General features: G+C 46.5%; 1 protein-coding gene across 1 annotated transcript in view; it reads right to left on the bottom strand.

Annotated features, from left to right (window-relative positions):
• Window positions 1-18,958, bottom strand: part of CALHM4 (calcium homeostasis modulator family member 4) — a 31,601-nt gene extending 12,643 nt beyond the window's left edge. The window contains exon 1 of the mRNA XM_077487075.1: window positions 18,327-18,958. Within this exon, the coding sequence (XP_077343201.1) occupies window positions 18,327-18,887 (561 nt within the window). The 5' untranslated portion in view covers window positions 18,888-18,958. The remainder of the gene's footprint in view (window positions 1-18,326) is intronic.
• Window positions 18,959-22,328: the final 3,370 nt, after the last annotated feature.

The following is a 22,328-nucleotide window of genomic DNA, read 5'->3' on the forward strand; positions in this document are numbered from 1 at the left end:
GCCGGCCACTAGTGGGGGTTAAAAGCACCCGCAAGCAGCTGAAAAGTGCTGCTAAAATAATGGTAAGGCGCTACTAAGACTAGCGGCGCTTTACCGCTAACACACCCCCACCCCAGTGGGAAAGTAGCCCAAGTCACGTAGCTGCAAGAGCCTCCCAAACAATCCTTTTTACTGCCCAGTGAGGCTGCTTTTCATAGTGATGGGCCTAAAGGAGTGTGTGTGTGTGTGTGTGTGTGTGTGTGTGTGTGTGTGTGTGTGTGTAGGGGGGGGGGGGGGGTTAGCTGCAAACTTCACACTACCCATAAGTCTTGGAGCTATACCTATCAAGGCAGCCCAGTATTCAAGCTTGACAGGAGGGTTTGGGTGGATGCTGCAGGTAGAGGAGAATGCCCTTTATCTCTAGTGTTCTTCTCCCCCCCCCCCCCCATCACAGCATCCCTTAAAAAGTACCTACAGACATCAGAAATGTTCAAAATGTTAATCATACATTTTTTATTTATACTGTATCTGAGAACATTTGTATACCTATAGGCCTATCCAAACTGTAGCACACATCTGCTACATTACCTTGCATATCACTACTGTTGTACACCAAGAAAGGACGATGCCCAATAGTCTGTATGCTCCCACGCTCTTCTACATAAGCATATATATGCATATTTGTCAACATGCATGTTCTTAGCATGATCTTTTGTTAAAAAGAATTGTGACTGCTGGACTCTAAAATGTCTGCAGGTAGATTAAAGTGGACCTTGCATGAAAATACAAGGTCTGCTTATCCTGCAGCCCCCCATAAAAATATTCAATGGAAACAAAAACAAAAAATAAATTATGCATACACACCAGCTTCCATCACATTCCTATAAGTGAGCGACATTACAAGGCTTTCTTTCATGATCTTAGAAAAGCCGACAAGTCCCAAACCCATGACAATTCACTCTTTCACACACCTGGGGCATCATGACAAGATTCAATATTTTCATTTTCCCAGAAGGTTCAGGGACACGGGCTGGAAGCCATCAGCAGGTCCTGCTATCAAAATACAATGTCCTGGTGGAGGGACACCTCATTTGTGTAGCTGGAGGACTCTTCATTAAAAAAAAAAAAAAAAGAAGTAGTAATACAAGTACCTTTTTTCTAATCAATATACAGTTGTCACATGACCCAGATCTTTCCCAGCCTGTCTGTGGGGAAATATAAGCAGGAGGAGCTTGTAGTCCCCTGTTGCTGGTCACATGTTTAAAAAAAAAAAAAAAGAGGCCTTTGAAATACAGAGTAAAAATAATTAAATGAGATCAATAAACTGTTTTAAGTTGGCATGCAAATATATACTTGAAAATAAATCTTTATTTTCTTGTGGAAATAAAACAGGGTGTGGGTGGAATTCCACCAGTCACAGGCTGTGTCGCGCCCCCCCTGCCTGTGTCTTAGAATAAGAGGAGTTGAAGCCTCCAATAATCTGCATGTAATATCCTGCCCCTCATTGTCTTTAGCTGGTTAGTAGGCATGGAGGAGGAGCGAGGGAGCGCTCTGGCATTTACCACTGTGTACACGACCATATGTGTGACTCTGTAGTCACATGGGCTACTCAGATGTGATAGGGAGGAAATGCTCAGCATAGAAAATTGAGCACGTGTAGAGTTGCCATCACAGCTGCAAAATCCTTACCTGAATTGGTGACCTGAGAGCAGCAGGATCAACTAGGTTATTTGCAGAATACAGAAAACAAATCTCATGGGGACTGAGCAAGTATGAATAGCATGTAATACACCATGTATTGATAGTTTTTATGATGTGGGTTTAGTGACTATTTAGGGCTGAAACTAATTTAACTCACTGTCATTAGTCTACCTATTGGACCTTCAATGTGGTGTGTGACCCAACAGCAAGACTCAATAGCTTAAAAAGGTGATAGATTTAGTGATATAAGATTTGTTCGAGCTGTCTGTGTTGACATTTGCTGCTAATAAGAGTCCCGTTTAAGACGTTTGCAACTACATGCTTTTTCTAGGTTCATAAATGCCAGAAAGTTCCAGTTAAAATATAAAATTTACACTAAACCTGTCACAAACCAAGGTAAAACAGAGAATGTAATGAAACAATACATAAGCAGAGAATTGCTTTAGTGAAAAAAAAAAAAAAAAAAAAAAAAAAGAAAATCGCATAACAAAATAACCAGTAGATGCAAAGATATAGGAAGCTTAATATTTCTGCAAATCTTTACTTTTCCTGAAAAACTCAAACTTCTCTTCCTGCTCCTGACAGCTTTCTTTAACCAGTTAGGTAGCCTCACTGGCCCATAAAGAGGCTTGAGAGGTGACATGTGGCTGAGCCAAGCTCAACTCTTAGGCCTCACACTGGACGTTATATTTTAAAGAAGGCAGTAGCTTTGCAGTGAGTTTTTCCCAACATTTTTGCAATAGCGTTTTTCAGAGCTAGCATTTTTATTGGTTTTTCTCTTTCTTCAATGGATCAAAAACAAAAAACACTGGTGTGTGTTTGAGTGGCTATCTGCATTTTTTTTTTTTGGTGGTTTGTGATGTTAGAGCATTTTTACAGCTGAAAAACACCTCTCAGAACCCACTAGTTTTGGGGGTTTTGTTTGGACCGGCCAACCACTGACATCCACAAATTGCTGCAAAACCCACTGAGGCTGCGGCATCTGAAAAAAAATCTGGGGGCCCTGGCAGTAGGAAGATGGATAAACATGGAGATAGCTTTCCAATTGTTCAAAAACTGGTCCCACATGAGCAGATCAGCAGCCACGTTAGCTTGTAACCTTACAGCTGAATCTGTGTCCTGGCACAAAGGCAGGAGAGCCAACAGCCTAGACACAAATGACCTGCCTTGAGGAATAATCCTCAAGGCAAAAGTTGAGCATGCCTAACAGAGACTGCAAATCCTTCCTAGAGCAAACAGGGGACCTGACAAGATTGTGAATAGTGCCACGAATCCTATCCAGCTTCTCGAGGAAAACTGGCGATCATGTGATTGGTATCAAGGGTAATACCTAGGAAGGCCCTTCCACCTTGTGGGCAGCTACGGGGACATTCAAATCAGCAAACAGTTCCGTGAGTGATTCAAGATCCTTGGGACTGCGCAGGGCTCTCCAAGTTGAAGAGCCCAAGACTACGCTTGGACCCAAAAGCCAACTTTGAAATATGATATGAAAACCCCCCTACAAGAAATTGCCTGAGAGATAGGGATGGGTGGGGTAACAACCAGAACTCTAACCTGGAAGCATTGACTCGGCTTAGTCAAGAAGCCCCAGATGACTTAAGAGGACAGGAGGATTTGGGGCGTGTCCTGAAGCAGTTGGCGCAAATATGAAGGAGTCTGCATTGATTGTAGTTACAGGTCACATAATTGAAATTGTTACAGAGCTGAGTCTTGCCTAAAAAAAATGTTATGGGTCTTCCCAGATGACCCTGTGGAGGATCCACTGGACACCTGCCTGGCAGAAACAGAAGGCAGGGATTGCTCCAGATTGGAACACCAATTGGTGGTGTGGGCTGATGACTGACAATGGCCACATGTTGGAGATTTCAGATTGACAAAGTGCCTACAGAACAGTTCCGTGTCAATGTTGCTCCAACATGTGACCATTTGAAACTGCGCCCAAGTGTCTGCAACCTTCGCTGAAAAAGGCCGGCGATAGTCGTAAAATGTATAGCCACCGTACTTGTGAGCCAGGTCCACCACCTTGTGGAGATAAAGGTCCAACTCAACTCTCCTGCCAGGACTAACAGCACAAATGACGTCTCTGTAAACACTGAAGAACAGAACAAATTCCACTATGCTGAGTTTACGATTGAGCCTTGGGTCTCTAGTTTTGAGAACCACAGAGACTTCCCCACAAGCATAAGACTTGTTTTCGACAATGTCTTGTGACGCTATGACCAGGGATGCCAGATTTATCCTTCCCCTCCAAGTTATCTTTGAGGTTGCCAGGGATGAAGTGCACAGGGGACACAGATGGCAGCACTGTTAGTGGCGAAGGAATAGCTACAGGCAATGGCACACTGATATTACCTGCAGAGGTGCCAGCTTGCACAGAGGCTACAGGAGCAGCAGCAACTTCCACCTTGGCTGGGTGGGCCTCCATCACATCCATGCTATCTTGCAGCAGTTGAACTGAAGTGGAGAGTGTGTTTAGGACTGTGTGAATCTGGGTTAGTGATGTGAGCAAGGACACATGCTCTGCACTAGGGGATGGCTGTGGCTAGGACAGGCTAGAAAATAAAAGCCTGAACAACTCCGCTGTAGCAGAGAATGGGATTGCCCTGCTTGGAGCTTTGCAATGAGCTTCAGTATAGTCCAGTTTCTCAGAGATGGGGCGCTGCCGTGCTCCAAACCCCTAACAGGAGTAGGAGGGATGACGGCAAATCTGTCGCTCTCCAAAACATGCCATGTGTTCAAATCTGTAGAAAAAAAACACAACTTTAAACCATCAGACCCTAGAAAAGTTCAATTTGTTCTTTCAGATGACACCCCACCGTGCCTAACTCTAAATGAACATGTAGGTGCCGTGAAACAAAGTAACCAAACAGGAACAACGGGTGATGGTGAATATGGTGATCGTAACCCCCATGTGTATGTAGTAAGCGAGCTCAAGTAACCTGCAGCGCAAATACAGGCAATTAAAAACAAAAATTCAGAGCTTGGAACCTACAGACAGTGGTAGGCAGAAATAGGAATGTAAGGCCGCGTACACACGCGGGGACTGTTCGCTGAAACTTTGTTCGTCAAACAGTTGCCGCAACAGTCCGCTCAAAATTTGCATGAGCGGACTTGCCCACACACGAGCGGACTGTTTCAGCGAACTGTTTGCCAAACAGTTCGCTCAACTTTTGAAATGAACGGACTCGCCCACGTAAGGCGGAGGCAAGTCCGCCCATTTCGAGCGCGTGTACAGGTAGGCGGGGCCCGCGAAGGAGACGTCGCGGGCACCGCCGCCTGGAATGGACTTAAAGGGACACCCAACGCCGAAAAAAAATCGGCGTGGGGGTTCCCCCAAAGTCCACAACAGACCCTTGTCCGAGCACGCTACCCGGCCGGCCAGGAAAGGGGGGGCGAGCGAGCGCGCCCCCCCTCCTGAGCCGTACCAGGCCGCGTGCCCTCAACATGGGGGGTGCCTTGGGGAAGGGGGGGCCGCGCGGCCCCCCCACCCCAAAGCACCTTGTCCCCATGTTGATGAGGACAAGGGCCTCTTCCCGACAACCCTGGCCGTTGGTTGTCGGGGTCTGCGGGCGGGGGGCTTATCGGAATCCGGGAGCCCCCTTTAAGAAGGGGGCCCCCGGATACCGGCCCCCCACCCTATGTGAAGGAGTATGGGGGTACAATGTACCCCTACCCATTCACCTGTAAAATAAAAGTACCCAAAAAAAAAAAAAAACACAACACACGAGAAAAAATGTTTTATTGCACAGCTCCGGGGGTCTTCTCGCCGGACTCCTCCGCTATCTTCTTGTAGCTCTTTTACTAGCGGAGGAGTCCGGCTTTCTTCCTCCCCGCCGCCGGCCTCTTCTCCCGACTTCGGGGGTCTTGTCCCCCTCTTCGGTTCTTCTGCCGGGCCACCGCGCCTTCTTATAGCTCTTTTGCAGGCGGTGGCCCGGTCTTCTGTCGCCGCTGTCGCCGTCGCCGCCTTCCGTTCTTCTTCTTCTTCTTCTTCTTCTCCAGGAGATGTTGACACGACGCTCTCTCCGACCGGAATGCCAGAGCCGCCCTGCGCTGCCACTTATATAGTGCCAATGGGGCGGTGTCACATGGTATATGTCACATGGGTTGGTCACATGGGTTGATGTCACATGGTGACCCTGCCCCCTTACGATGTCATAGTCCCCATGTGACATCAACCCATGTGACCAACCCATGTGACATATACCATGTGACACCGCCCCATTGGCACTATATAAGTGGCAGCGCAGGGCGGCTCTGGCATTCCGGCCGGAGAGAGCGTCGTGTCAACATCTCCTGGAGAAGAAGAAGAAGAACAAGAAGAAGAAGAAGAAGAAGAACGGAAGGCGGCGACGGTGACAGAAGACCGGGCCACCGCCTGCAAAAGAGCTATAAGAAGGCGCGGTGGCCCGGCAGAAGAACCGAAGAGGGGGACAAGACCCCCGAAGTCGGGAGAAGAGGCCGGCGGCGGGGAGGAAGAAAGCCGGACTCCTCCGCTAGTAAAAGAGCTACAAGAAGATAGCGGAGGAGTCCGGCGAGAAGACCCCCGAAGACGGAAGACCCCCGGAGCTGTGCAATAAAACATTTTTTCTCGTGTGTTGTGTTTTTTTTTTGGGTACTTTTATTTTACAGGTGAATGGGTAGGGGTACATTGTACCCCATACTCATTCACATAGGGTGGGGGGCCGGTATCCGGGGGCCCCCTTCTTAAAGGGGGCTCCCGGATTCCGATAAGCCCCCCGCCCGCAGACCCCGACAACCAACGGCCAGGGTTGTCGGGAAGAGGCCCTTGTCCTCATCAACATGGGGACAAGGTGCTTTGGGATGGGGGGGCCGCGCGGCCCCCCCTTCCCCAAGGCACCCCCCATGTTGAGGGCACGCGGCCTGGTACGGCTCAGGAGGGGGGGCTCGCTCGCCCCCCTTTCCTGGCCGGCCGGGTAGCGTGCTCGGACAAGGGTCTGTTGTGGACTTTGGGGGGACCCCCACGCCGATTTTTTTCGGCGTTGGGGTTCCCCTTTAAGTCCATTCCAGGCGGCGGAGCCCGCGACGTCTCCGTCGCGGGCCCCGCCTACCTTCACACACGCTCGAAATGAGCAGACTTTCCTCCGAGCAGGAACAGTTTGCTCATTTCGAAAGTAGCCTACACACGGGCGGACTGTTCGCTCAAACCAAGTTTCAGCGGACAGTTTTTCGGAATTTCCGAAAGACTTTGTCCGTCAAACTGTCCGCTGAAACTGTCCGCTGAAAGCCCACACACGAGCGGACTGTCCGCTGAAACACTGTTCAGCGGACAAAGTTGGGCAAACAGTCCGCCCGTGTGTACGCGGCCTAAGTGACGTGCAACCTATAAAAAGGTATGAAGTATAGACGAGAAAACTGCAAATATCACAATCATTTAAAAATGAAACCTCAGCCCGCACGGATTGGTAGACATGACAGATCCTGGTATGTAGTGCAACTAGCTATGACCTGTGACCAAAAGACACAGAGCGCACCTTGCTGTTCCTGAACGTAAAATGTGGAGTCCACCTGAAACATCATGCGGTATGCACTGAATAAAATGATGGACAAGCAAAAACCCTAAAAGCAACAACAAAATGAGACACCACCTGACCAAAGTGAAACGTGAGCTCTGTGGTGGGAGAAATGCAGGTGAATCCCGCACTGTATCACAGTCGTAATATGTTCATGCAGACTGCTGTGTGGGTGTCACTGTTAACTGAATGACACCCCAAAATCAGGTTGCAAAATGTGGCTAAATCAGATCGTATGGGTGTTCACATGATCGTACAACTGCTCCCACAGCAAAACTTGCTAAAGGGGAATCCTAGGAGGGTGAACACAGTAAGTAGAGGAGAATCGGGGGTTGCTCCTCGCAAAACTATTACACAGAGCAATTGAGTAGGACACGTTTGGGTTATTTTAAAATTTAGGTTTACAATCACAAAGGTCTTTCATTTCAATAATTTGGCAAACATCCCAGATATAGTTAAAACACAAACAAGACTTTACATGAAACCTGAAAAACAGCTACTAGTGACATGAACAGACATACAGTGTGCATTAGTCACGCTTCTTACTGCCAAACCCAGCGTCCCCTGTACAATGTGCACTGCCTAAAAGTAACAACCATATATTGGACCCATTAGGACAATAACGTTTAAACACGCAAGTTCAAAAGTGTATTTTAAAAAGCTGTAAACCTTCCTAAATCACTGTTCTTTCTAAGCGTTTTGCGATTTACAAGAGCCTTATCTAATACAACAGATCTGTCATGTAGAGACTTGTTCTTATTACTAGGAAATTGTAGGCACTCACAATGAAACACTAAATTTACCCAAAATGTTAAAATATTCGTTAAGATTCCCACCACCCATGTCAACTGTAAAAGCAGAAGTTTTTTTACCTTCGGTGCCATTCACACCTGAGCATAGCAATTTACTGCGTTTGCATTTTTTCAGGCATTTTTGTAAGTGTTTTACAGCTTCAGGTGTTTTTTTTTTTTTAACCAATAGAAAGCACTAGGGGGAGGTGAGGGAGAGGAAATTAGGGGGTGGAAAGCTGCTGTTTGAGCAGAAAACAAGCAACAAAACGCTCATAAAAACTAAGTCTATGGGACCAAAAACAAGCTCGCACTTTGAGCGACAGGCATTTTGCTTCAGGTAACAGAATGTGAACAGGGGTCATTGAAATGAATGGGATTTGGCTTGTTCTTCTGCTTAATGCTTGTAGCTCTAAAAAGATGAGCGCTCAGGTGTGGTGTGGAAGGTCCTGTTACTAGTCGCACTTTCCTGGGTATCACGCTTGATACGCAGTCCACTCTTCCTACAGACAAGCTGGTTAGGATCAGAGATCGCATTCATGCCTTTACCGTTTCCAGAGTCTGTACCAGGGTCGAGTTGCAGTCACTGCTGGGAATGATGAATTTTGCAATAATCATTCCGCAGGGGAGGGCTTTTATTTCCAGGTTGTTATCTTTATTACCTTCAGCCCCCAGCTCAGATTACCAGGTTATCCTGGATCCTTCCGCTCTATCAGATCTACTGATGTGGGATGAGTCCCTCCAGCATTGGAATGGGGTCACCATGTTTATCCCTGCAGTGTCTAATTTTCCCCCTCACGTGTCTACAGATGCAGCGGCCACCAAAGGCCATGTGGCCATTTTTGGCTCACACTGGCTGGCAGGGTCTTATGCAGGCCATACACGGTCAGATTTCTTTTCAAAATCAGAAAGTTTGTTTTTTTGTGATTCGATGATGCCACCATTGATTTTCAAAATTCGGCCGACCAAGCCTTCAATTTCACCTCATGTCGCTACAGAAACAAATTTTCGTGACCGGGAATCTTCTTTTCTCTCCGTAAATTTTCTTTTCTTTTTACATTTCTCGCACGATTCTCCCATCATTGATTAGTATATCGTTATTTTTTCCAAAAATTTCCAACATGTCCGATTCCTCAAATTTGATTTCCGCACGAAAATCGGCTGTGGTTGTAGCCCACTAATGGTGCAAAATTCATACGAAAATTCTTAGATACGATTTTCAAAAGAAAATTCGAACCGTGTATTGCCGGTATTAGAAGGATGAGGTTTTGGCAATTCCTTGGTTTACGGAGACATTGGCCTTGTTTGAAATGTATCCCATAGTGGCAGTGGCACAGGTATGGGGGCATTTGTGGGCAGGACAGATGGTGTTTTTTTCCCCCACAGATAACCAGGCAACCTCTGAAATCATCAACAATGGCAGATCCAAGTCCTTGCTGATCATGGGTTTTGTGCGTAAGCTCATTTGGTTGTCCCTCCATTTGAATTTTCACATACATTGTAGGTTCGTCAATGGTGTAGATAATGTAGCGGCTGATGCTCTGCCCCGTTTTAACTTCCCACTGTTTTTCCAGCAGGTCCTGGACACAGATGCCTGCGCCACGCCTTTTAGGTTCCAACAGCTAGTGATGGATTAGGTTCCCATTGGGCGGACGCAGCAGCCTTGATCGATAAATCTTTGTCTTTGAATACCAGAAAGGCTTATGACACTGCTTGGCTTTCTGATCGAGGTTTCCTAGTCCTGACTGTTACAACATCCAGTACCTATTCGCTTTTACTGCTTTTTGCCACTCCCAACTCAAATTGGCCCACAGCACTATCAGGACATATCTGGCTGGGATTCAACATTTCATGTTTTTGGAAGACCCCGATAGGGTGCGCGGAAAATAAAGAAGGCCTATCAAAGCCATCCTCAAAAGGGATCCAGAACAGTAGCCCTCCTGCTGTGCTCAGCAGACTTCCCATCACGGGTCATATTTTTCATGATATGTCTGACATGCTCTCGAGGTCTCCTTTTGGGTTGTTACCCAGCTTGGTGCTCAAGGCAGCGATATATCTGGCTTTTAAAGTTTTTTTGAGGCCAGGGGTGTTTACGCTTTCTGGTCTAGGGCAGGGGTTGACAAATTTGCTTGGAATCTAGGAGCCAGCTAAAAAAGTTAGGAGCTGGGTCCGTGACGGCGATCTGGACCTGTCCCTGGCCTGACATGGAGACGAGTGAGGGGAAGATATTTGTCGAGCCCTGGTCTAGGGTCTCCCATGCTTTTGGCCAATCAACTGGCTAGGCACCCCAGCCACTTCTGTTAACATCTGCATGCTTGCAAGACGCAACAATCGGGAGGCGGCATAGACATCAGGTTCTTTGAGACTGGCAAGGCGGTGGTGCCCGGTGTTGGTGTTAGACCAGTTCGTCAGTGCTACATCTGATAAACCCAGGGATGGTCCTCTGCTGTCTTTTGCTAGTGCTCCCCTCTCCGCAGCTCAATTCATACTTGGTATTAGGACATAACATGAAAATAAATTATTTCCATGTCTATTCTCTTGTGTTGAGCCTGCTTTGATCAATGCAGATTGAGGCTTGGTTCACACCCAATACTGATGGGGCTCCCAGCAGGGGTCCTGTGCGTCTTGGTTCACCATTTTTAGATCTGATTTCAGCCCGAATTTTGGGCTGGATTCGGACATGAAATGGAATAAGATATGCACAGGGGCTCCTTTGCAAATCTGCGCCGGAGCCGCACCGGAGATAGGTGAACCGGCTCCATAGACAGCCATTCACAATCTCCTGCTATTGCAAATTGAATGCGGGAATTCCACAACCAATTTGCAATAGTGTGAACAGAGCCTAAATCAGCTCAATGGAGAATGAGCCCTAACTATTCCTGCTGCTGCAAAGTCCCGCCATTACAAAAAATATTCAAAAATCATTGGGCAGATCTGGGAATGTAGGTGTAAAGAATTACAAGAGAGACAAAAAGGCAGGTGGGTGACCTCTATGCAAAAACTTTATATTTGACAGGTTTTAAGATGCTAGAAAGTGTGGTTTTGCTAGCTTGGCAATGTCATTTGGTTGTCTGTTTAGCTGAGCAATGTCTTGTTATGCAACTTCTGCATTCTAGAACCAGAGGGTTTCTTCATCAGAACTGCCTGCTGTCATAATCATTTCCAACTCACATGTCATGATTGTTAGGTCATACATATACAAGTATTTTATTAGGGAAAAAACACCTATCTACACAATAACGTATACAACAATACACAATGGAGTAGGGTTGGATTGGCCTGTAATTTTTCTAACCAGCCACAAGGGAAAGAATCAGGTGTCTGCTTGTAATGTATTTTGTAGTTTACTGCATTAAATTGATTTGATTGATTGATATAGCAAGTGTTTCAATGACCATGGCGAAAATCAATGGAGACAAGGGGCAGCCCTGCCTTGTGCCCCTACGTATAGAGAAGGGGCTCGAGAAATAACCCTGCATCTTTATTCGAGCTTCTGGGGTCGAATAAAGAGCGTGAATGATGTTCATGAAGGATTGTCCAAATCCCCACCTTTCAAGAGTGGGGAACAGGAATGACCAGGACACCGAGTCAAACGCCTTCATTAGATCTAATGAGAGGAGGCATCCCTGTTGAGGGGGACCCCCGTCCCACTGGGACTGCAACAGTGAGATTATGTCTATTGCCCTCCTAATTTGATCCGGGCCTTGTCTCCCCGGGATAAAACCCACTTGGTCAGCATGCACGTATTGGTTAATGAATTTAGAAAGACGATTAGCCAAGAGTTTAGTTAAGATTTTAAGATCGTTGTTGATCAAAGATATGGGTCTATAATTAGACACGCTACTAGGGTCTTTACCAGGTTTTGGGATAACCGTAACAAAAGCTGAATTGAGGGCCTTATCCAGAGGAGAGCCAGATCTAAGGTGATTAAAAAACCGAGCAAGATACGGGGCTAGAGTTTGCGAGAAGTGCTTATAATAAGGCACCCTAATGGAGGACCGACGCACTAATGGGATATGTTGTTGGAGGATAAAGAAGTGATCAATTCTTGCAAAGGTTTGGTGAGGACTAGAATAATGAGTATAATCCCGAACCCTGGGATTAAGTTCCCTCCAGGCGTCGATCAGACCATAGTGATATAATTGTCTGGCTACCTTTAGGCTCTGCTTTGTCGGACGAACCCTGTCCCTTCCGGGAGGGCGTGTTTTGTCTACCCCAGAGTCGAAGGCTAAATTAGAATCACCCCCATAAATGACTATTCCTTCCGTCAGTGGAGACAAGGTGTTAAGCATGGATTGGAAAAACTGTGCCTGCCCCTTGTTGGGAGCATAGTATGAGATAAGAGAGTAAATTTGTTCTTCAATAATAATTTTAAGAAGAATAAATCTGCCGCCCGGGTCCTTACATTCAGAAACCAAAGAAAATTTAACTCTGCCCGAAAAAAACAGACCAACCCCCTTGGTCTTGTCAGAATTGGCTAAATAAAACTTGGGGAATTTTGCGTGGATGAAAGAGGGTTGATAAGATTTTGGGAAATGTGTTTCTTGTAAAAAGAGGATGTCAATTTTTTGGGAGTGACAATGTTGGAAAATTTTCTTACGTTTGATGGGGGAATTCAGACCTTGCACATTATGGGATGCTAGGCGCAGTACAGGTTTGTGGTGTGGGATGTCAGCCATGGAGCAGAAAGGAACAGAAGGCAGGGATACCCTTGTGACCTACCCTCTCGCTGGTGACCAGTTGTATACATCGAGGATCCAAGAGAGACTCCCAAACATCCAGATGAGACGCTAGGGAAAGAGATACCGCTTCATAAGCTATATCAGGGAGAGAAAAGAAGAGAAAGAAGAAAATGAAATAGAGAAAAGAAAAAAACAAAAAAGACATAAGTTTCCCAGGTGGGGGATAATAGCAATTCCGCCCACCGAAGGAAACCAACATTTCTATCCTCACAACGGAGGAGACGTCCAGACTGGATGACACAGACAGGAACTGTCCCACCCAGAAAGGAAAGAGTGCTCAGGGAGAACGTCCCGGCCCCCCCTGCTCTCACCTAAAGGCAAGATATATAAAAATTCCACAGATAAAACTGAACACCTAAAACAAGACATTGCTAATGGATGTGATATATAACTTGCACACATCACAAGTATTGGAATGGGGGCAAAATGAGTGAATGCAATTAACCAAAAGTTTTGAAACAATAGAACCTGGTAAGGTTCGGACTCCAAAATAGAAGGAAAAGGAGTCCCACAGAAAAATAAATTTTCGGAACCCAAAATAGGACTACGTCATCATCATGGAGGAAGTCCGTCTTTAGCTTTCTTGTGTTTGGGGGAGATCCAGAGTGAAGTAATAGGGCTGGAAGGCGGAGGGCGTTTGGCCATCCCAGAGGAAGTGGTCTGCATGGGGGATGGTGGATCCGATGGGATAAGGCCGAGCTTGCGGAGCAGTAGTTCTCCTTCATGGAGTGAGTTGAAGCGGAAAGGTTTACCATTAAAGTCAAATTTTAAGCCGAACGGGAATAGCCACCAGTACTTAATGTTCTTCTGAGACAGGATCGTCAATAAAGGTTTCAGGGATCGCCGTTTTTGGATGGTGAAGGGAGAAATATCAGCGTATAGTTGAATTGGGTGACCCATAATTTGAAGCTGGGGCGATAACCAGGTTTTCTTCATCACCTCTTCTTTAACACTATAGTAGTGCGGCTTAACCACTATATCGCGTGGGAGTCCATCTTGGCGGGGGGGACCCAGTGCTCTGTGAGCGCGATCCAATTCCAATCTGTGAGATCTGATATCCGGAATGAGGGATTTTATGAGTGAATGGACAGCGTCATGTACATCTGTTACCGATTCAGGGAGCCCCCTGATGCGGAAATTAAGTCTGCGGGATCTATTTTCCAAATCGTCGATTTTGGCGTAAGTTGTTCGTGTAGTTCCTGAAAACGATCGGAATTCTGGTTCACTCGATCGATCGTGGCATCCATTTTATTTTCAATACTTTCAATGCGGGAGCCCAGCATATGGAGATCAGATTTTATGTCAGAAGTAATTCTGGATGCTGTCTGCGCTAGCCCCTTATCAAGCAGTTCTGCAAATTTGGAGAACATAGAGGACATATCCTGAGACTGAGGGGACTGGGGTGAGTGAGGGATGAGCTGTGCTGCTTCCGTGAAGGCCTCTGCAAGTTGTGGTCTGTGGGCTCCCTCAGGAGATAAGCAATGGATGTCCTCCAAAGTCTGCTGAATCAGCGATATGGTGGATGCAGGGGATTGTGGACCTCCCTTGATGGGAAGGGTGAGATCCCCTCCACATACCTCGTCGTGGAGTCTGTCCCGCCAGGGCGACAATCCCCTCGTGTCTGCGAGGGCCTCGTGAGGCGATCGCTCCGCCGCCATCTTAGGTGAGCCGTCCGCTCCGGGGAGGCTAGCGAGACGGGTGTTCAGCCCTCTCCTCGCCTTTCCTTTTGGCATCCGTTCGAGCCCCTACGATGTTGGATACCTTCGCTATCCTTTTCGCTCGGATTTACGGCGGTGTTCAGCCGCTAAGAGAGCGATGAGGCCGGGACGTTGCGGAGCCCTGTGTTCAGGCGGCCATCACAGGGCGCCGCGCATGCGCACTCCCCATGCCCATCAGTTTTTATTGTCTGTGCCTCCATTGAGATCCACTTTCTCTATATTTGTCCCGTTTACCATTATCATTGAAAGTGAACGTAAAAGAATCCCAAATTCTGGGTTGTCCCCAGAAAAGTAATAGAGGGGAAATCTTCCAATGGGGACACTAGTTCTGGTGACCTGTGTTTCCCAGCGAGATTCCCTTAATTTGCATGGGTTTCCCTTCACTTCCTGTTTCGCTATGGGACAGAAAGTAAAATCTCCCCAATGGGACACAGATAGCAAAAAAATAATAATAATAATAATCTGACAGGGGTTACAACCCTCCCTTACTCTATCCAAAATGGAAAAAAAAAAAAAAAAAAAAAAAAAAAAAAAAAAAAAGGTTTTGCCTATAGTTCTACTTTAAATTCACGCAGGTGTGAATAGGCCCTTAAGGCTGGGTCCCCACTATAAAATGCAGTGGCTCACAGCAGGAGTTCGGTACGTCCCCATTCACAGTTTCAGGTCCAATTTCAGCCCTTTTTTAGGGCTGAATTTAAACCTGAAACGGACCAAAAGGTGCAGAGCTCCTGTGGAAATCGCACCAGAGATGTGTGAACTGGCTCCATAGAGAGCCGGTCACAATCTCCTGACATACGAATTGGATGCAGAGAAAAACTCATCTAATGCACACTAGTGGGAACCCAGCCTTAAATGCAGTGTAATGCAATGAGTGTGAAAAAATGTAAAGCATCCCCATATAAAAGAAAGCACAGCATGTATGTAAACATTTATTCCCCCGTCGCCTTCTGGGACTTGTGTGTGTCCCAGAAGATGGGACCATTCAAATAGCATTGCGCAACTCGCACATGTGCAGTCGAAAACAGGCTTCACTTCCTGTTTCCCTTAGTAAGGATGTCGATGCCTGCACATGGAGCTGATGGACGAATCGGCTTCGATATCTCAGGCTCCCCGGACAGGGAAGTGTCCTTATATTAAAAGTCAGCAGCTCCAGTATTTGCAGGTGCAATCTTTTCATTTTTTTTTTTTTCACCCAGGCTGGAACTCCTCTTTAACCGTTTGCTGCCCTCAGTGCAGCTCTCGTGCTGGGACGCCATCCCAGAACGGCCGCTTTCACGTGGCCGTGTCCTAGCAACCCTGATCTCTGTAAAGGTCTCTAACCATATGATCGGCTGTGTCCAATCTCATGTAAACACAGAAATGCCGGTAATCAGCTCTCATCGACTCACACTGACAGAGTGTGTGTCGAGGAGAGCCGATCAGTGGAATCTCCTCGCAGGGGACATCGAGACAAGTAATCAGGGCACTGATCATCAGTGCTCTGATTAAAATAAAGCGCCACCAGTGCCAGCAATCAGTATCCACCAATCAGTAACCACCGGTGCCAATTAGTGATGCCATTCAGTGCTGGTTATCAGTGCCACCCATCGGTGCTGTCTATCTGTGCAGCTGATCAGTGCCCACCAGTGCCAACTATCAGTGCAACCTATCAGTACTCATAAGTGCAGCATATTAGTACCTCCCCATCAGTACAGCCTCATCAGCGCACATCAGTGAAGGACAAAAATAATAATAAAATATATATATCCACACACACACACACACACACACATACTTATTTACAAAATTTACCGACAGAAACTGAGAAAAAAAACGTTTTTTTTTCAAAATTCTTGTTTTTTTTAAATAAAAAAAAATCAATAAATAAAAAAACTGATTTAATACCAACAAAAGAAAGCTCTATTTGTGTGAAGAAAAAGATTTAAAAAAATGTCACATGGTTACACTGTAGCATGGCCACGCAATTGTTATTTAAAGAGGAAGTAAACCCTGATGAGTTTACTTCCTCTTTCATTCCCTGCAAAGGCAAAGCATAATGGATTACTATGCATCGCATAGTAGCCCATTATGTGTCACTTACCTGACACAGGAGCCAGCGAAGTCACCGCTGTCCCCTGTAGTCCGGCGCATCCATCTTGTTGGTGGGGGTCTCGCAGCTCCGCCGCTGTCATTCGGCGAAGCCACGATGACGTCACTCTCGTGCCGACACGCGCGGCAGCTCCGTCGCTGAGAATGCCGCGCTCAGTGCCCCGCTGTCTACGGCGCATGTGCCGTAGACAGCGGTGCCTGTTTTCGGGCAAATATCTCCTAAACCATATAGGTTTAGGAGATATTACATGGACCTACAGGTAAGCCTTAATCTAGGCTTACCTGTAGGTCAAAGTGGTTTGTAAGGGTTTACAACCACTTTAACCACTGTGCACTTAAACCCCCTTCCTAACCAGACCAATTTTCTGCTTTCAGTGCTCTCACACTTTGAATGACAATTACTCAGTCATGCAACACTGTAACCATATGACATTTTTGTCCTTTTTTTTCCACACAAAGAGGTTTCTTTTGGTGGTATTTAATCACCGCTGTTTTTTTTTTTTTTTTTTTTGGTTTTTGTGCTATAAATCAATAAAAGAGACTTAAAATTCGGTATGAAAAAAAAAAAAATTCTTTGTTTCTGTTAAAATTTATTGCAGAGTGATTAGAAAAAGAACTATTTGTATGGATATTTCAATAAAAATTCTTTAATTATAAAAAAATTAAAATAATTGCAGAGTGTTGGCACTGAGGAGTGCTGTGGGCACTACCGATCCAGCCCACAGCGCTGTTACAAACAATCTCTCCCCTCTCACTGTACAGATTGGTACAGAGAGGGGAGGGAGGAAGCGGCGTCATGACTAGGGATGAGCTCCGGTGTTTTCTCCCACTCCACGTGCTGAGCCCGCCAGGAAGTCGGCGCAGCGCTGCGTTAATCACCGGCAGTGAGATATTTCCCGATCTCTGCAGCCGCCCATGGAGGAAATGTCTCACTGCCTGTGATTAGCGCAGTGCTGCGCCGACTTCCTGGCGGGCTCTGCACGTGGAGTATGCAAACACGCCTGAGCTCATCCTTAGCCATGACATGATGCCGATTTGTTTACAAGTGATCGCCCCGTCATTTGACAGATCAGTCATGTGGTAAACGGCCACGACCATTTACCGTGATGCGGTCACAGATATTTCCAGGAGCGCATCCCAGGGGCCGCGCAAGAGCAAGATTCTGGGAAGACGTCCATGGACGCCCTCCCAGAATAAGCCGACTGTGCTGTAGCTGTCTTTTTCGGCTATGGCCCAGTTGGCAAATGGTTTTAAAAAGAGTGACAGCGCTGAAAGCTGAAAATCTGCCTGGGCAGGAAGGGGGTGAAAGTGCCCAGTAGGCAAGTGGTTAAATGAATGGAGAACGCATCAAAAAAAGTGACTAAAATTTATCAGAAACACACCTGTGTTGCGTTTTTGGTGCATTTTTTTTTGGATATACAAGAAAAAAAAAAAAAGTAAAAAAGAGGGGGGGAGGGTTTATCTTTCTAATAGCCTTAGTAGAAAAAAGGGGGGGGGGGTTATCTTTCTAATAGCCTTAGTAGAAAAAAAGGGGGGGGGGGGTTATCTTTCTCATAGCCTTAGTAGAAAAAAAAGGGGGGTTATCTTTCTAATAGCCCTAGTAGAAAAAAAAGGAGGGTTATCTTTCTAATAGCCTTAGTAGAAAAAGGGGGGGGGTATTTTTCTAAAAGCCTTAGTAGAAAAACGGGGGGGGGGGTTATCTTTGTAATAGCCTTAGTAGGATGGGGCAAGTACCAGCTGCTGCCTGGCATCCTTCGCCCTAGAATGATGAGGGATTACCTGAGACTGGTACTTGAGCTCCAGCACCACCTCCTCCCGGACTCTGGTGAAGTTGCTGAGTACTAGTTGCGGGCACGGGAACTGAGCCAGGGTCCTCCTCCTGTCCTCCACACTCATGGTTTTCAGGATGTCGTATCTTTGTACATTGGCATACTCGCTGGCAGCACAGGTATAATAGGCACCGTTGAGTAGGGTCACCGCCAGCCATGTGAAGGGAGCCACCAGAGACCTGCCCAGGATGTTCCCCAGCACGAAGCACAGGAGCTTGTACTTTATCAGGAGGCTCTGGCTGCTGATCTCCTGGATGGACACGTCGTACGTCGTCCCCATAAACAACCTCCACGTGTTGTCATTGAACACAATGCCCACAATGAACAGGAGCAGAGCGGGCACCCCCAGGAAGGCCAGTCCATACCTCAGGTTATCAGTGGGGCTGCATGGGCAGCTGAAGGCGAAGAAGGAGAACAACTGCTGGCCGCCCACTGTCAGCAGAGCTATTATAGCATTGAAGATGATGGACTCCTTACTTTTCAGGAAAGAAATGAGAGACGCTAGAGTCATGTTTCCTGCCCTCCTGTCCTCTCCTCCTGTGTGTCTCTCTTAGAGGAGCACTCCTAATGTTCTGTGAACTTTCAGGATTTTCAGGGCGTGTCCAATCAGCGCTGCCTTCCTGGCCACGCCCCCTCCCTGTACCCATTCTGAGAGGAATTAGCATGTCAGTCAGAGGATGTTCCTCTGTAATAGGACTCCATGTAGTTTCTTATAAACAATGGCCTTCCTAATCTACACATAGGTGTGAGGGCTTTTCTTCCAGGGCTACACATACATGAGAGCTATGGCAGGAAGAAGGCTCAGTTAGTCACATAAGGGAGTCAGCGAATTACACTATATTACCAAAACAATTGGGACGCCTGCCTTTACACGCACTAGAACTTTAACCGATTCAGCCCCGGAATATTCTACCCCCTTCCTGACCAGAGCACTTTTTGCGATTCTGCACTGCGTCGCCTTCAGGGGCGGATCTAGAGTCTAGTCTGGGGAGGGGCACTGCCAGGAAATACGTTTTTTTGCAGGCAATTTATCAGGGAAATGGCTGGTGTTAGCGCTTCAATTATCCCGGCGCCATGGTTGTGATGGTGTCAGGATGATTGAAGCACATTGTTTCTATTATTACATTGTTATATAAAATTAAATGGTTCAACTCACCATAATGCAGAATCAGTGGGAGCCCTGAGGGTGTCACTTGCCACCAGATGCGGATTGTCACTTGCCACACCACCTGCTACACGTTGCGGATTGTCACTTGCCACCGTCGTCTGCCAACAGATGCGGATTGTCACTTGCCACATCACCTGCCACAAGTTTCAGACTGTCACTTGCCACGTCACCTACCACACGATGCGGACTGTCACTTGCCACGTCACCTACCACAAGTTACAGACTGTCACTTGCCATGTTGCCAACCACACATTGCGGACTGTCACTTGCCACGTCACCTACCACATGTTACGGACTGTCACTTGCCACGTCACCTACCACACATTGCGTCTTGTCACTTGCCACATCACCTGCCACACGTTGGGGACTGTCACTTGCCACGTCACCTACCACACATTGCGGACTGTCACTTGCCACGTCACCTACCACACGTTGCAGACTGTCACTTGCCACGTCACCTACCACATGTTGCGGACTGTCACTTGCCACGTCACCTACCACAAGTTACAGACTGTCACTTGCCATGTTGCCAACCACACATTGCGGACTGTCACTTGCCACGTCACCTACCACATGTTACGGACTGTCACTTGCCACGTCACCTACCACACATTGCGTCTTGTCACTTGCCACATCACCTGCCACACGTTGGGGACTGTCACTTGCCACGTCACCTACCACACATTGCGGACTGTCACTTGCCACGTCACCTACCACACGTTGCAGACTGTCACTTGCCACGTCACCTACCACATGTTGCGGACTGTCACTTGCCATGTCACCTACCACACGTTGCAGACTGTCACTTGCCACGTCACCTACCACACGTTACGGACTGTCACTTGCCACGTCACCTACCACATGTTGCGGACTGTCACTTGCCACGTCACCTGCCACATGTTGCAGACTGTCACTTGCCACGTCCCCTGTCATTTGTTGCCAATTGTCACTTGCTGTGTCACTTTCCTGCTATCAGAGGTGGAGGCCTGCATTCAGTGTGACTTTGTGGAGTGTAGACAAGATGGAAGGAGGAGGTGCTGCCGGTGGGAGGGGCCTACACACTCGGGGGCAGCCGCCTAGAAGGAAGATTGCTGGCGCTCTGCCTCTGCCACACAGTGCCACTGCCACTACTCACTACTGCGGTCTGAGACTGCAGCAACAACTGGTTCCCTAGGCTTCACTCCAGGCAGCTCCTGTCACTGACATGTTGGCTCTGAGTCTGAGACTCTGAGTCCAACATGACTGACTCAATGACATCACTCGTTGCTAGATGCCAGGCGGCCCAGGTGCTAGCAATGAGTACAGAGTTGCCAAGCCAATGGCGCAGCTCCACCCATCTCCAGGCTCCTCCTGATCCAGGCGCCATGTAATTACACACTAGAGTCTCTTTCTCTGTCTCATCAGCCGATCAGTAGAGAGAGAGACTCGGTTCGAGCAGCGCTACAGCCTGCAAGTGACTGTGACAACCAAATCATGTCAGTCAGTGTGATATTTTCAGTTGGGGGGGCAATTGCCCTGTTGCCCCCCCAGGATCCGCCCCTGGTCACTTTAACTGACAAATGCGTGGTCGTGCGACATCGCACCCAAACAAAATTGACGTCCTTTTTTACCCACAAATAGAGCTTTCTTTTGGTGGTATTTGATCACCTCTGCGGTTTTTATTTTTTGCGCTTTAAACAAAAAAGCAACAATGTTGAAAAAAAAAACACAATATTTTTAACTTTTTGCTGTAATAATCATCTCCCAAATATATATATATATATATATATAAAAAAACATTTTTTTTCCCTCAGTTTAGGCCGATATGTATTCTTCTACATATTTTTGGTAAAAAAATTGCAATAAGCAACCACGCCCCTGGTCACTTTAACTGACAAATGCGTGGTCGTGCGACATCGCACCCAAACAAAATTGACGTCCTTTTTTACCCACAAATAGAGCTTTCTTTTGGTGGTATTTGATCACCTCTGCGGTTTTTATTTTTTGCGCTTTAAACAAAAAAGCAACAATGTTGAAAAAAAAAACACAATATTTTTAACTTTTTGCTGTAATAATCATCTCCCAAATATATATATATATATATATAAAAAAACATTTTTTTTCCCTCAGTTTAGGCCGATATGTATTCTTCTACATATTTTTGGTAAAAAAATTGCAATAAGCGTAATAATTAATTGGTTTGCACAAAAGTTATAGCATCTACAAAATAGGGGATAGATTTATGGCATTTTTATTATAATTTTTTTGTTTTTTACTAGTAATGGTGGCGTTCTGCGATTTTTATCATGACTGCAACATTATTGCGGACACTCCATTTTTTTGCTAAAAAAATACTCAACACCAAACATTATATATTTTTTTAGCAGACCCGCTAGGGAATAAAATAGCGGTCGTTGCAACTTTTTGTCTCGTACGGTATTTGCGCAAAAATAAAAAAAATAAAAAAAAACATTAACGTTATCCCATTTTTTGTATAATGTGAAAGATGATGTTATGCCGAGTGAATAGATACCCTGTTTCCCCCAAAATAAGACCTAGCCTGATTGTCGGTGTTGGCTGCAATATAAGCCCTACCACCCAAATAAGCCCTACTCTGTTTCCTCAAAAATAAGCCCTACCCTGAAAAGAAGACCTACAAGGACTTTAACTAGGTCTTATTTGGGGGGTAGGGCTTTTATTGCAGCTATCACCGACAATCACACTAGGTCTTATTTTAGGGGAAACAGGGTACTTAACATATCACGCTTTAAAATTGCACACAGTCATGGAATGGCGCCAAACTTC

This window comes from Lithobates pipiens, unplaced genomic scaffold (assembly GCF_037356315.1).
Source record: "Lithobates pipiens isolate NorthernLeopardFrog02 unplaced genomic scaffold, aLitPip1_a1.2 Scaffold_18, whole genome shotgun sequence".
NCBI lineage: Eukaryota > Metazoa > Chordata > Amphibia > Anura > Ranidae > Lithobates > Lithobates pipiens.